The following is a 14,433-nucleotide window of genomic DNA, read 5'->3' as shown; positions in this document are numbered from 1 at the left end:
ATGCTTGTTATTTCTTCAAAGAATTCTAACAGATTTGTCAGGCAAGACTTTCCCTTGAGGAAACCATGCTGAGTATGACCCATTTTACCATGTGTCTCCAAGTACCCTGGAACCGTATCCTTAACAATCGACTCGGACATCTTCCCAACCACTGACTAATTGGCCTATAGTTTCTTTCTTCTACCTCTCTCTCTTCTTGAAGTGGGGTGACATTTGCAATTTTCCATTCTTCCGGAACCATTCCAGAATCATTAATAATGCCTCCACAATCTCTTCAGCCACCTGGGGTGTACACCATCTGGTCCAGGTGACTTATCTACCTTCAGACCTTTCAGTTTCCCCAAGAACATTCTCTCTAGTAGTGGTAACTTCACAGACTTCACAATCCCTGATACCTGGAACTTCTATCATACTGCTAGTGTCTTCCACTGTGAACACTGATGCCACTTATTCAATTCATCTGCCATTTTCTTGCCCCTATTACTACCTCTCCAACATTGTTTTCCAGCGGTCTGACACCCGCTCTCACCCCTCTTTTACACTTTATGTACCTGAAGAAACTTTTGGTATCCTCTTTAATATTATTGGCTAGTTTACTTTTGCTTTCTATCTTTACCTCTTTAATGACTTTTTTTAGTTGCCTTCTGTTGGTTTTTAAAAGTTACCCATTCCTCTAACTTCCCACTATTTTTGCTCCATTATATGCCCTCTCTTTGTCTTTTATGTTGGCTTTGACTTCCCTGGTTAGCCATGGTTGTGTCATCCTGCCTTTAGAATACTTCTTCCTCCTCTTTGGGATGTATATATCCTTTGCCTTCCAAATAGCTTTGCAAAATTACAGCCATTACTGCTTTGCCGTCACCTCTGCCAGTGTTCTTTTTGAATCGGTTCTGGCCAAATCCTTTCTCGTGCCTCTGTAATTCCCTTTACTCCACTGCAATACCGATACATCTGACTTCAGCTTCTCCTTCTCAAATTTCATGAAGAATTTGCTCATATTATGATGATTTGCCGCTAAGGGCTCTTTTACCGTAAGCTCTCTTATCAATATTGGTCCCTTGCCCAACACCCAATCCAGAATAGCTGATCGCCCAGTGGGCTCAAACACCATCCTGTAGGCATTCTGTGCCCAACCCATGAGCCCCTTACAGTTATAACCAAAGCTGAGAATGGAGGAGTCGAGGAGAAGGATCTAGTTTCTGTACCTTGGGAAGCCAGGAGCTGGGAGTATTCTTGGGCTGCCCTGCACCCAGATCAGAAGGTGAGCGGATACACGTCGACAAGAACAGGGAGGGATGAAGGCTAGACCAGGAGAGCTGCTCTGTTAGGTCTATGGTTCTATTAGTGACAGGCAGAGTGCCAGGAGCGAGTGCTGCAGAACAGTGGTGAATGAGAGGTAAAAGGCTGACTGTGGACTTATGGCTGCATCACATACCTTAAATGTGAGGATTCCTGCCTCCTCTGTCTGCTTCTTGCGAGATACCAAGCCTTGTACTTCCTTCAACTTCTTTTTTTCAACACCTACCTCGTTCTTCTGTTTTTCTACCTTAGGACGCTTTGGTTGGTGTTCAGACGCTGACAACTGGAGGGAAACAGCATATTTATAAATGAGTCTTTAAAAAAAAATCACAGCACGACTGACTGCCAGCATTGGTCAGCAAGTGAAACTCCCTCTGACCATCCCATCACGCACTCCCGGGGTCAGACACAGAGGGAAACTCCCTCTGACCATCCCATCACGCACTCCCAGGGTCAGACACAGAGGGAAACTTCCTCCACATATCCCATCACACACTCCCAGGGTCAGACACAGAGGGAAACTTCCTCCACATATCCCATCACACAAATCAGAGGTCAGACATCGAGTGAAGTTTCCTCCACATCACCTCATCACACACTCCCAACATCACAGACTGAAGCTCCCTCCACACCATCCAATCACACACTCCCAGGGTCACACACAGAGTGAAGCTCCCTCCACACTGTCCCATCACACCACACTCCCAGCATTAGACACAGAGGGAAGCTCCTTCCCCACCGTCCTATCATATAACCCTTGGAGTTCGACACAGAAGCCTCCTTTGTGATGTTCATTCCCTGACCACTGGAGGAAGAGCAAAGCGTTAAGTGCTGGTATTTTTGAACAGTACATTTGCAAAGGATTTTGAACATTATTTGTTGATTATTTCAGTGAGGAATTGTCCAATATTAGGAAATATCTAACCATGGAGCAAAGATTAATAAGTAAACACGCTAATAATCCCTACGATAGCAGAGAGTCCACATCCACTTCCAATCCTTACACAATGTTGGAACACACCTTGTTGTCTTTAACTTTTTTTGTGCTGAATTCCAGCAGCCAGAACTTACCTGAAACAAGTTGTCCTCTCCCTCATTGCTTTTGCTGGCTCCCGCAGTGGGCTTCTTCTGTATCCCCCCGCGGGGGAAGTCCTCCTCCATTGCAACAATTGTCAGCACCTGGATACATTAAATTACATTGAGGTGTTGGTTCTGCATGATTAACTGCCCACTGGCTGCACCAGTTCCTGAGACATCTGGCTGAAGAACAGGGTCACATTGTGGTCAGGCAGCACAGCAGAATGAAAAGTGCTGAAATTTACATCTAATATTGAGTCTTTGAACATTCGGTATTGAACAAACCCTTCAGCCTATCGGAGCTGTGGTGATCACCAAAAACCCTTTGTACCGGTCCAATGTTATTCTCCATACCCCTCACCTTCTCCCCATATTAACCATTCACTACACAATTGGCAATGGCCAAATAAGCTGCCCTGTGAGGTATAGGATGGAACTGGAGCACTCACAGGAAACTAATGCAGAGAAAGCAAACTCCACAAAGACAGAACCCAGGTTTGGGATTGGAACCGGGTGGCTGAAAACTACATTCTGCGTCTACTAGGTGCACCAGCACTATCTTAGTTTTTAAGAATTTAGTGAGACGAGGGAGGCAGAGTAGCATAGTAGTTAGCTCAACACTCCACAGTGAAGGTGATGCGAGTTTAATTTCCACCGCTGTCTTTAAGGACTTTGCATGCTCTCCCCATGCTCCTCCCACACCCCAAATATGGGGTAATTTGCTCTGTTGGCGCTGAAACCATGGTGACACTTGCGGGCTGCCCCCAGCACATCCTTGGACGGTGTTGGCCATCAATACAAACCACACATTTCGCTGTATGGTCGACGTACACGTAACAAATAAAGCTAATCCTGCTTTCTCTCCTTGACTGAATTTTCAAAGCCCGATGTCGCCGGGAAAGAGAGTGAAGATAATGGGCAAAGGCTGCAAGTGTCTTGATGCTGTTGTGACAGTGAGTTGCTCGACAGCGATGGAGCTGGACTTACTGTGTCCTGTTGTTGTGCCATGGTGGTGCACAACCCAACAGATGGCGAGAGTGATTGTTTGGGATGTTTTTCTTGTGACTGCAGGACCCCATTGGGCAGTGATAATGTGGTCTGGCACACTATTTCATCGGTGAGAGTGACAGTGGGAGCGCTGCGTTGCCTCGGTTGCAGCTGCCCAGGAGAGGAGACGCCAGGGTGGTGTGGGAGACAGCAGAGGCTTCTGTGGGCACATTGGATTGGGGGCTGGCCCCCTCCCTCTGGTGTGCGCTCGGTGGAAAAACACAACGGACCAGGACATCCCATGCACCGTAATTCCACAGGCCATGGGCATCATTTTTGTGTGACTATATTTTTCTGCAGTCGTAACCATACGTGCTATGTGCTGTTGGTAATACGGTTTACACCTTGGCACCGGTGCATTCATGTATAGTTGATCATCTATTATCTAACAAATCCCTTGCTGATCTGAGGCTTACTCACCACCCACCCCCATAAAGCCCATCAGTATCTGATCAGAAGTTCTCAAGGGCTGAGCATCTGAAGCCTTGTGGGTTTGACAGGGTAACTGTGGAGCTGTTTCGTCTAACTGGGACTTCTAGAAGTACAAAGAGAGTTCAGGTTTCCAAGCGTCAGATGTTCAGTACAGAAATGGTTGGTCTCTTCACCTCAAGGGTGTGAACGTTTGGAACTCAGTGAGTTTATTCCAGACTAGGGGGTTCCGAACCTTTTTTTATGCCATTGAGCCTTACCATTAACAGAGGAATCCGTGGACCCCGGGTTGGGAACCCCAGTTCAAGACGGGGTGACAGAAGAGAATCAGGGGTGTATGGATAACACTGGAGATGGAGTTTAGGAGAGATGATGGTGCCTAACAGCGACTCCTTTTCTTGCATCTTTGGAAACAGCTCTATTTCTACCTTTAATATCTTAATTTTTCCCTTTCAGGGTTCTTTTGAAGACCCTGACCTGGAGTTACACGCAGGCTTCGGGTCTGCGGGAATGGGACTCTCTCTCAGGGTTCCACGACTGGCCGTTATTCGACATGCCAAGGGTTTGGCCTGAGAGTCTCACTCGTGTTCGGAAGCCTAAGATCTCAGGGCTCTGAAGATGGGCAGATTAAGGGTCGGTGTCAAGGCAGGAGACTCGTGTGTCGTTGGAGAGGCCAGAAAAGCTTTCGCTGTGGGCCCGAAGACCTGAGGTCTTTGCAATCTTCGAACAGAGAGCTCAGAAAAAGTGACGAAATGTACTTTTAAGATTGTAAACCAGCAGGTTGCTGTTATGTCTCCCGCTCGCTGTGAAAATGGGGGCACCGCCCTCTCCCTTGCCAGAGAGAGAGAGAGAGAGAGAAAACCTGTGGTTTGTCAAATTTTGGATGAAATGCAAAGCTTTTGGGGTAACTTTGGTCTGTCTTTGCTATTGCTTAGCACACGCCTGGGCTCAGTGACTGTACTGGTGCACTTTTTTTTTGCTGGTGGGTGGAGGGAGGATCATTGCTCGCTGTCACTTACGCGCGGGAGGGGGAACTTTGGAGTTCTCACGTTTAACTGTCACTCATTCTTTGGGGCACTTCTCTGTTTTCGTGAATGTTTGCGAAGAAAAAGCATTTCAGGATATACATTGTATACATTTCTCTAACATTAATTTTGACCTTTGAACCTTTGAGTGGGCTAGGTATCAGGAGATGTCACACAGTCCCTTTGGCCCAACTGCTCTACGATGACCAAGATGCTCATCTAAACTGGCTCCCATTTGCCACATATTCTTCTAAATCTTTCTTAAACACACACCTATCCAAGTAAGTTTTAAATGTCTTTAATATACCTGTGTCAACCACTGTCTCATATCATATGCAGTTCATATCATATACAGACCACCCTCTGTGTGGAAACCTCCCTGTACAGCTTCTCAGGTTAACTCTCCTCTCATCCGTGCACTCTATTTCTTGATTGTCTTGCCTGGAAAGATAAATAGATGCTACCAACGCCCCTCATACACTTCCATAAAGTCACTAGCCAGTCTTTTCTGCGACTAGTACTGTATTTAATTGTGTGACGTTGGTACTGTATTTTTACACATTGGTCCCGGTGGAATGTTGTTTCCTTTGGCTGTACTCTTGTGTTTCGATGAATGACAATTAAACATGAACTCTGCGACTTTTTAAGGACGGGCCCCGACTGCTGTGCCAAATAGCCTGATACCATGCCTCTGTAAGTTAGAGAAGGGACGAGGGCCCCTCCTATATCTCCGTTCCGGCACCAAACGATGAAAATCCTCCCCGTCCGCTCAAGCAACGTGCCATTTCCGAAGACCCTCCATTCCATCGCTACAGCACGGGCCCAACCCATTACATCCCCTCACAACTCTATTCTATTCCATCCCGTCCATCACTCCCTCACCTTAAACCTGCACACACGGACATGTTACTGTCCCAGAGGGGCCTCGGAACCAGGGACCTCCTCTCCCCACCGACCCAACCCGTTACCTCCTCTACCCCACACCATCCTATTCCATCGCATACTCAGCCGAGCCCTAGACCCGCAGGTTCACTCTGCCCGAGGGCCCCCGGACGCAGGGATCTCCCCTCCCCACCGACCCAACCCGTTACCTCCCCTACCATCTTATTCCATCCCACCCACGCTCCCCTATCAGGACCCGGACACGCAACCCCTGCCGACGGCCAACCCGACCACATCTACCGTCCGCCCAGCGCACAACGCCCGCTGATTCCTCACCCGCTCACATGGACATCGCCATGACTCCAACCTCCGGAAATACTTCGCGATGCTCAGCAAATGCTTCCGGAGAATGGACCGTAAATGCGCTCATAGTCCACCTTGAGAGTCTCCCACAATTTTGTCCAATCAACGAGAGACATATAGTGAGTGACGTCGACATTGTCCAATGCCGATAGGGAGCTTTGTCTGTAGTCCAATCATTGATAAGGCGGCTACGTCCCTTTCGTGGTGGGAGGGTCATACATTTGCCAGTCAATGGTTGCTGACACTCAACTGGCCCAATTGGCGATTTACGCTGGTGGGGTTAATGTGATTGACACTGCATTCGTTCAATAGATAATAGCTCCTGGCAGAGTCAGGAACAGGGCGAGTGACGGGAATCTCTTCCAATAGGAGCTGCTGGTGGGCGGTATTTCCGGCGCCACTCTGTGGAGCCTGGGCCTGTGAAGGACATTGGGAGCGGCGGAGTGAAGGTGAGAATAAGGGGGCTGAGGGTGGGAATGGGAATGCCAGGGATAGCGAGACGGTTGGACAGGCCTCAGCGGGAGCTCGGTGAGAAAACCCGGGCCTGGTGGTGCTCCGACTCCCCATCCCGAGCTTCTTGCACACGGACCCCGTTTCAGGCGGCCGAGGGAGGCCGGGAATGGCGGAAGGAGGGTCGGTGAGGCCCTGTACACGCAGGTCGGGGAAGCCCGGTCTTCTATTGGGGACTCCACATCCTTCGCTTGCGCCGTTGGGCCCATAGTCCCCCTTCCCGCTCGGAGAGGCCCTCCTACCACCGGGAAACAAACAGCGCGGCTGCCCGCCGGCTCTGGAGGAGTGCTGGCCACTCACACCCTCGCAGGCAGAGAGATCCGGAGCTCCCGCCCCCGTCGGCAGATCCCCAACCCTCCCGTCTCTGGAGTTGGACTCGCCTGAGGAACGGAGCCCTACCAATGTTTGATGACAGGGCAGAGCAGTTCGTCAAGTCGATTTAATTCCTCTGGACGACTCCATCAGCTCTCCGTTCATCCCGAATCGTTCCCCGTGGACGACAGTGTTCCATCCCGGTGGCATCCTCACAAATCCCCCTACACCCTCTCCAATGCAATCCCATCTCTCCTGTATCCTGGAGACCGGGAATGCACGAGTGCTCAGGCTGTGTAACGTTTCACACAACCTTTCTGTTCGTATTTGTGCTTGATGAAGAAATGAAAGAATCCCGTATGCTCCTTTAACTGACTTATTGATCAGACCTGAGGATCTCTGGGTATGCATTCTCTCTGTTCCTTTACACCGTTCAAGAACCTGTGTTTTGCCTATTTTTTTGCCCGATGTACCTCGCTAATATTTTACCTTGCTCTTTTGGATTAAATTTCATTTCTTATTTGCTGCCCAACTGACCAGACCATCAATATTTGGGTCATGGCCCGAAATGTTCAAGATCAAAGAAAAGTTCATTATGAAAGTATGTATAAATTATACAGCTCTGAGATTGGTCTGCTTGCAGACAGCCACAAAACAAGAAACACAAAAGAAGCAATTTTAAAAAAGGACCAACACCCAATGAGAGGAAAAACAAATAAAAGTCAGCTGTTTATTTCCTTTATCGTGTTTATCTATTCTTTTCCATGAATGCTGCCTGACCTGCTGAATTCCTCCAGCACCGAGTGTGGCCATCGCTCTGCAAAATCACTTGTTTATTGATATCTTTATGCAATCTAAATCTTTCCTCTTTTACTGCCAATCACACACTTTTATCAACTGTAAACTTTATCATGTTCCTTTTATTGACATAATTTAGATGGGGTTTACATGGACATTAATATGAATGGAGTGGAGGGATGTGGATGATGCACAGAACCTCATGGTATAGATAGATAGATACTTTATTCATCCCCATGGGGAAATTCAACTTTTTTCCAATGTCCCATACACTTGTTGTAGCAAAACTAATTACATACAATACTTAACTCAGTAAAAAATATGATATGCATCTAAATCACTATCTCAAAAAGCATTAATAATAGCTTTTAAAAAGTTCTTAAGTCCTGGTGGTAGAATTGTAAAGCCTAATGGCATTGGGGAGTATTGACCTCTTCATCCTGTCTGAGGAGCATTGCATCGATAGTAACCTGTCGCTGAAACTGCTTCTCTGTCTCTGGATGGTGCTATGTAGAGGATGTTCAGAGTTATCCATAATTGACCGTAGCCTACTCAGCGCCCTTCGCTCAGCTACCGATGTTAAACTCTCCAGTACTTTGCCCACGACAGAGCCCGCCTTCCTTACCAGCTTATTAAGACGTGAGGCGTCCCTCTTCTTAATGCTTCCTCCCCAACACGCCACCACAAAGAAGAGGGCGCTCTCCACAACTGACCTATAGAACATCTTCAGCATCTCACTACAGACATTGAATGACGCCAACCTTCTTAGGAAGTACAGTCGACTCTGTGCCTTCCTGCACAAGGCATCTGTGTTGGCAGTCCAGTCTAGCTTCTCGTCTAACTGTACTCCCAGATACTTGTAGGTCTTAACCTGCTCCACACATTCTCCATTAATGATCACTGGCTCCATATGAGGCCTAGATCTCCTAAAGTCCACCACCATCTCCTTGGTCTTGGTGATATTGAGACGCAGGTAGTTTGAGTTGCACCATATCACAAAGTCCTGTATCAGTTTCCTATACTCCTCCTCCTGTCCATTCCTGACACACCCCACTATGGCCGTGTGGCCACAAATTGGCATCAAGGTTAGCACAACATTGCTGGACAATTGGCCTGTCTGTTGCTGCACTGTTCTATTTATCTTTAGCTTTATTTATCATGTGCATTAAAACAGACAGTGAAATCTGTCATTTGCATCAATGGCCATCACAGCCTGAGGACGTGATCACTTCCACAAATGTGTGTGTGTTTTTTCCCTGTCTCTCTTTTCAAGCTGCAGGTTAATGTTGGTAGTTCTGAACCTCTGGCACCTTTCCTGTGACCAGGGAGGACTGAAGTGTTATAAGCAGAGTGGCTGCCATCTCCTGCTTTTAGTATTTGAATTGTTTTCATCTCTGCTTGCTGAGATCATATTCTGTCTGGGCTATTGGATAGATCTGTACAGTAAAGTCGATTATAGATTAGGAAAATATGTTAGGGGCACTTAAGAAACTCTTAGATATGCACACGGATGACTGAAAATAGTGGGTTATGCAGCAGTGAAGGATTAGATTGATCTTTGGGTAGGTTAAAGGGCTTGCACTGTGCTATGTTCTTTGTTTATTTTTTAAATAGTGGGATGAAATCAGTGAGTGTCTGTGCCACTGTGTGGCTCAGAATGTACCTGTGCTTTTTCTTTACATTCAGTTGCTATAGAAATAGACCGTGTTGATTTTGAGATGTTTGTGGGCTTTGAAGCTCAGTTCGATTACATTCAGCTTCAGCACACGTCAGTTGCACACTTGGACTGTGATGCCAGGATATTTGTTGTGACGCTTGTTGAAACATGTCATTTTCTCTCTCTGCAGCCAGTGTAAAGAGAATGGCGGGTCACGAGGCTTCTGGCCAGCACCAGTTCACTGGATTCCAGAAATATTTCAATGCCTACACCATCACAGGCAGGAGGAACGTAAGTACCGCAGGAGTGATCTGGAGGAAGCGGGAGATGCTGAGTTAGTTGTGGGGATTGATAGATGTTGGTAGCTAATCATAAACACAGGAGATTCTGCAGGTGCTGGAAATCTTGAGCAACAAACGCGAAATGCTGGAGAACTCGGCAATGTTTTGATGAAGAATCTCAGCCCAAGATATTGAATGTCTATTCCCCTCCATAGAGGCTGCCTGACTTATTGAGCTCCTCCGGCATTTTGAGATACTGGTGGTTAGTGGATGAGGGGGAAGAGTGTGGATTGGCCTTGACCTGCTGTGTGGTCACCTGCTGTCACTAGAGATGTGAATCTGTGAGTAATTGTGGTGGAGGTGCACCAGACCACATTGGACCTCATCAGGAAAGGTGGAGCGAGCCTGCAGATTCAGAGACCTGCAGACACAGATAGAAGTCTGGACAGAAGATACAAGGGACATGCTTTATGCTGACTGACGATAATCTTGAAGTTGCTCCCTAATTTAAGGTCCCTGCACCCAGATTCAAACTTAATCTCTTGCTGAGAATCATTAAACTAATGCAACACTGAGATCAGAGCCTACATGCCAGGCTGCATCTCGTGAGGCTATCCATCCAGCACTAATCCCCACATTTCCCCTGTGGCTCTACAAAGTACTTGTCCCTCTGATTTCCCTTAAATTCTGAAGTGGCTGGGTGTATTTGCATTTCTTGTACTTTATATCACACATTGGAAATTTCAAAATGATTCACAGCAAATTAATTATATTTAAATTATAGTCACTAGGCCACACATTTTGAAGGAAGCTGGTTGTTTAAGGTCACACTCCTGGCATTCTTCTGTCTCACTGGAATGCCAGTGTGATGTTGTTCCCTAGTCGTGGCTCGGTTTGCTTTACAGTTTCTGGATTTTTGAGAAATCTAGGGATCAGTGGGAAGACTGAGAACAATTGGATATTTCTGGAATGAAGCACCCAACTATATTGGTCATTGCTATATTATAGTTGAGGATAGAAACAATGGAAGACCAGTCCATCTTGTGAAGTTGTCTCTCGCCGTACTGGTGATGCTTTGATCCTGTAACATTCCCTCACTATGTGATGGTCCTGCCTGGATAGATTGGATGTGCAAACAATGTTTCCTATAGTGAGGACTCGAACTAGAGGTCACAGTCTTAGAATAAAAGGATATCCCTTTAGAACAGAGAGGAGGGATCTCTTTAGCCAGAGGGTAGTGGATCTGCAGAATACATTGCCACAGACAGCTGAGAAAGCCAAGTTATTGTGGAGGTTGATAGGTACTTTATTAGTAAGGGTCCCTAAGGTTATGGGGAGAAGGAAGAATGGCAGACAAGAATCGATGGGTTGAATGACCTAATTCTACTTCTGTATCCTATGGTCTTGACAGAAAAAGACTGACAAGCAACCATTGTGCCTTTTGTCATAGAACCCATCTAAGTTGTCTTTGTCTCTGTAACTGTTTTGAGCTAAGTCTCATGTGGAGAAAGTAGGAAGAAGCTACACTTCTGCCATCCTCTTGTGGCTTCTGAAAGTGCCAAAATGTTGTTGCTGTTTTTTTCACAATGGTGTCCTTTGAAATCTAGTCAGTTGGCAAGACTGCCACTGACCAAATGCACAGAGTGGCTGCAAAAGGAGGCACAGTGTGAAATCCACAAGTTTGAAAATGGCAGAGTATGGCATGGACAAAGTTTAAATAGTAAAGCAGATTTGTTTAGTAAGTAGAACATAGAGCATTTCGTAGGTGGATAAATATGGTTTTCAGTAATCAATGTGTATCGAATAAATTACTGAAATTGAAGCAGAAACAGAAGATTAACAAGTAGCTGGCTGGCTTTCATAATGGAATAAAAGTTGCACTTACAGTAACAGATGAATGTTTGGTTTCCAAGCCTAATGTAATGCAACCCAAAGTGCAGCGGAGGTTTGTTGAGAGGGCTGTTCTGTCAGATAAATTGTCCTTTGGCGTTTTGAAGAGTTCATTCATTGGAACACAACGGCCAATATTGGTAGGCCATTTGCTTGGCTAGGGTTACTACAGTTCAACATTATATGCTGTGTTGTATGATGTAGGTGATTGTAGTCTTATCACCATGATTGTTCTTGGCAAATGTTTCTACAGAAGTGATTTGCCATTGCCTTCCTTTGGGCAATCTCTTAACAGGCCAGGTGGCTCCAGTCATTATCAATACCCTTCAGAGATTGTCTGCCTGGTGTCAGTGGTTGCATGACCAGGACTTGTGATGTGCACCAGCTGCTCATACGACTATCCACCACCTGCTCCCGTGGCTTTACGTGACCCTGGTCAGGGGGTAGCGGAGGGAAGGAGTGCCTTACACTGTCTTTGGTAGTGGCATATTTCCAACCTGCCATCCAGCACGAGAGTTATCAGGCATAAATGCTGAATAAGGGGAGCTATTGAGATCTGAGATCAGTAAGTTCTTCACTTGGGTCAGTAATGTTGTGGTTTTCTGTACCCTACCCTGGGGCTGTAAAGAATAGGTGTTGAGTATATTTGAGGCAGATTGGTACATTTCTGTCTGCTGGGGAATCTGGATAAGAGGACTGAGCAGAAAAGTAGATAAGCCTTGGAAACAGCCATATTGTTGAATGGTGGAGATGGCTGGACAGATGCCCATTTCAGCTTCAGTTACCCCAGTGAACGTGCATTGATGTGACTCTGAAATGCAAGAGATCCCAGAGTCAACCAAACTTCATCTGAGACATGAGATGTGTCTTTTTAGGAACTGATTTTTGTTCCACTTTATTAATGTGCACATTCTCTCACCCCTCCCTGTTTCATCTACACAGTACGTACTGGCTACATATGCAGGGATCGCAACACTTATATTGTACTTCAAACTGAGATCGAAGAAGAAGGCACCAGCAGCAATCACAGATCAGAAGTGATAGGTGAGAAATTTTACTTTCAACTGTTTCTAACGTATGGATCAAAGTAAAGGGAGTTTTGAGGGTGGAACAGTAGCATTGTGGTTAGTACAACACTTTACAGTGGCAGCAATCACTGATTGGGATTCAATTCTCTGCTAACTGTGTTTGTATGATCTCCCTGTCACTGTGTGGGTTTCTTCCAGGTGCTCAGGATTCCTGCAAAATCCCAAAGATACACGGTTTGGGGTTACTAAATTCTGGGCATGCTGTGTTGGCACCAGAAGTGTGACGACATTGCAGGCTGCCCCCAGCACTTACTTGGAAACTGTTAGTCATTGACACAAAAAGATGCTTTTCACTGTCTCAAATAAACTCTTCTTGGGCTTCCATTCAAGTACAGGTATCAGTTTTAACTGACATTTCGATGGCAAACTCTGCCACTCAGAAGGAAGCCTGTAAACACCAGCTGTCCTGAGTCCCAGGTCATCTTTGAGCTTCTTTATGTGTTTATGGATTGTGAATGCGGAGCAGTGTGTATCAGCCAGACAGGGCGCACGGTGGAAACGCGCATCAGGGAGCACAATAGTTGGGATACCCAGAGAAATCAGTGGTAGCAGAACACTGCATTCGCAGTGGCCATAGGATTTGCTTTGATGGCACAAAACTACTGTGCTATGTCATTGGGTTTTGGGACTGCCTGGTGAAGGAAGCCATTGAAATGAAGGAAAAAATTTTAATGAAGATGAAAGTCTTGCTCCAATTAAGGACTGGAATTTGATCATAAACAAAGTGGGACTGCAGAAACCTGATGTTAGTCCTCATCCAATCAGGAGAGATGGACGATGGGGGTATAAATACCACCAGACTTGATGTGCCCAGGCATAATCTCTGATGAAGATGGCAGAGTTCAAAACAATGGTTAAAATCGATACCCATACCTGGCTGGAAGCCTGAGAAGAGTTTATTCATCATAAACACCAGGAAAGCACTAGGTCCTTTCACCGTGTGTTTTGATGTACATGTGACAAAGTTAATCTTTATCTTATTTTCCTCCACTAGCCAGTATTTTCATGCTGTCCTAGCCCCAGAATTTTGAAAGAGCCATACTCTGCCCAAATATGTGACAGGACAGTGTAAAGGGAGTCTTGCATCCAATGTGTCAGCCCTGTTCTGGGAATGTTTAATGGGTCAGTACAGCTAATCTGTTTGTTGTAGTATTAGGAAATGTGTGCGCAATTCTTTTGGCTGTGGGCAGTTGCTGTATATGTGAGGAATGTCTTGGCATTGACCCTGAAAGCTGGCCTTGTGTTACTGAGGTCTTATTTACCTGTTTATGTTTCTTTTTTCAGGTTCTCCTCGGTGAGGGTACAAGTATGAAATTAAGGACCAGCATGTGTTTCTGTTGGACTTGTGGAAATAATTTAAACCTCTACAATCGTTACCGTTGTGCTGTAAAATAAGTTATCTGCTTTCACAAGTAAAACTCCTGGGAATCTGTTTCAGTCATGTTTATTTCAACTGGAATTTTTTCTGGTAGTGTGAACAGCCCAGGAGTCTCTTCCTTCCAGCTGACTGTTTTGCTTGAATTGCATGCATGCACACAACCCCTCTTCATGTCACAAACTCTGGTCCTGTACAACTACAGTTGGTCTTTTGCGGAAGTTCTTTGTTCATTGGGAGATTTATGATTGGACTGGAAAAATGGCAAAAAACACAACAGCTTGTCTAGCCAAACCCTGTACGTTAATTATTACACCAGCAGTCTGGCTCTGCTTTGTGGGAACCAGTGCCTTGCCTAGGTCTGTTTCCATCAGTCTGTTCACCCACGTGTCCTACTACA

General features: G+C 46.0%; 2 protein-coding genes across 3 annotated transcripts in view; one reads left to right on the top strand and one right to left on the bottom strand.

Annotated features, from left to right (window-relative positions):
• The window catches only part of pdcd11 (programmed cell death 11), a 75,199-nt gene extending 67,987 nt beyond the window's left edge, over positions 1 to 7,212 (bottom strand). Inside the window, exons 1-3 of one of the 2 annotated variants that reach the window (XM_073027073.1) lie at positions 7,032 to 7,212; positions 2,371 to 2,478; positions 1,436 to 1,582 (exon numbers count right to left, since the gene is read on the bottom strand). In XM_073027073.1, coding sequence (XP_072883174.1) covers positions 1,436 to 1,582; positions 2,371 to 2,460 — 237 coding nt within the window. In that variant the 5' untranslated portion in view covers positions 2,461 to 2,478; positions 7,032 to 7,212. Of the gene's footprint in view, positions 1 to 1,435; positions 1,583 to 2,370; positions 2,479 to 6,095; positions 6,241 to 7,031 lie in introns of those variants that run through there. The other variant, XM_073027072.1, reaches the window with a different exon arrangement.
• On the top strand, positions 6,418 to 14,090 carry atp5md (ATP synthase membrane subunit k). Its single transcript, XM_073027076.1, has 4 exons — positions 6,418 to 6,571; positions 9,590 to 9,690; positions 12,513 to 12,614; positions 13,943 to 14,090. The coding sequence occupies exons 2-3, from the start codon at positions 9,604 to 9,606 to the stop codon at positions 12,609 to 12,611; spliced, it is 186 nt and encodes a 61-aa protein (XP_072883177.1). The 5' UTR covers positions 6,418 to 6,571; positions 9,590 to 9,603; the 3' UTR covers positions 12,612 to 12,614; positions 13,943 to 14,090.
• The last annotated feature ends 343 nt before the right edge of the window (positions 14,091 to 14,433 follow it).

The sequence above is a fragment of the Hemitrygon akajei genome, chromosome 23 (genome assembly GCF_048418815.1).
Source record: "Hemitrygon akajei chromosome 23, sHemAka1.3, whole genome shotgun sequence".
Lineage (NCBI taxonomy): Eukaryota > Metazoa > Chordata > Chondrichthyes > Myliobatiformes > Dasyatidae > Hemitrygon > Hemitrygon akajei.
The sequence above is the reverse complement of the archived record's forward strand: the minus strand, read 5'-3'. Positions and strand labels throughout refer to the sequence as shown.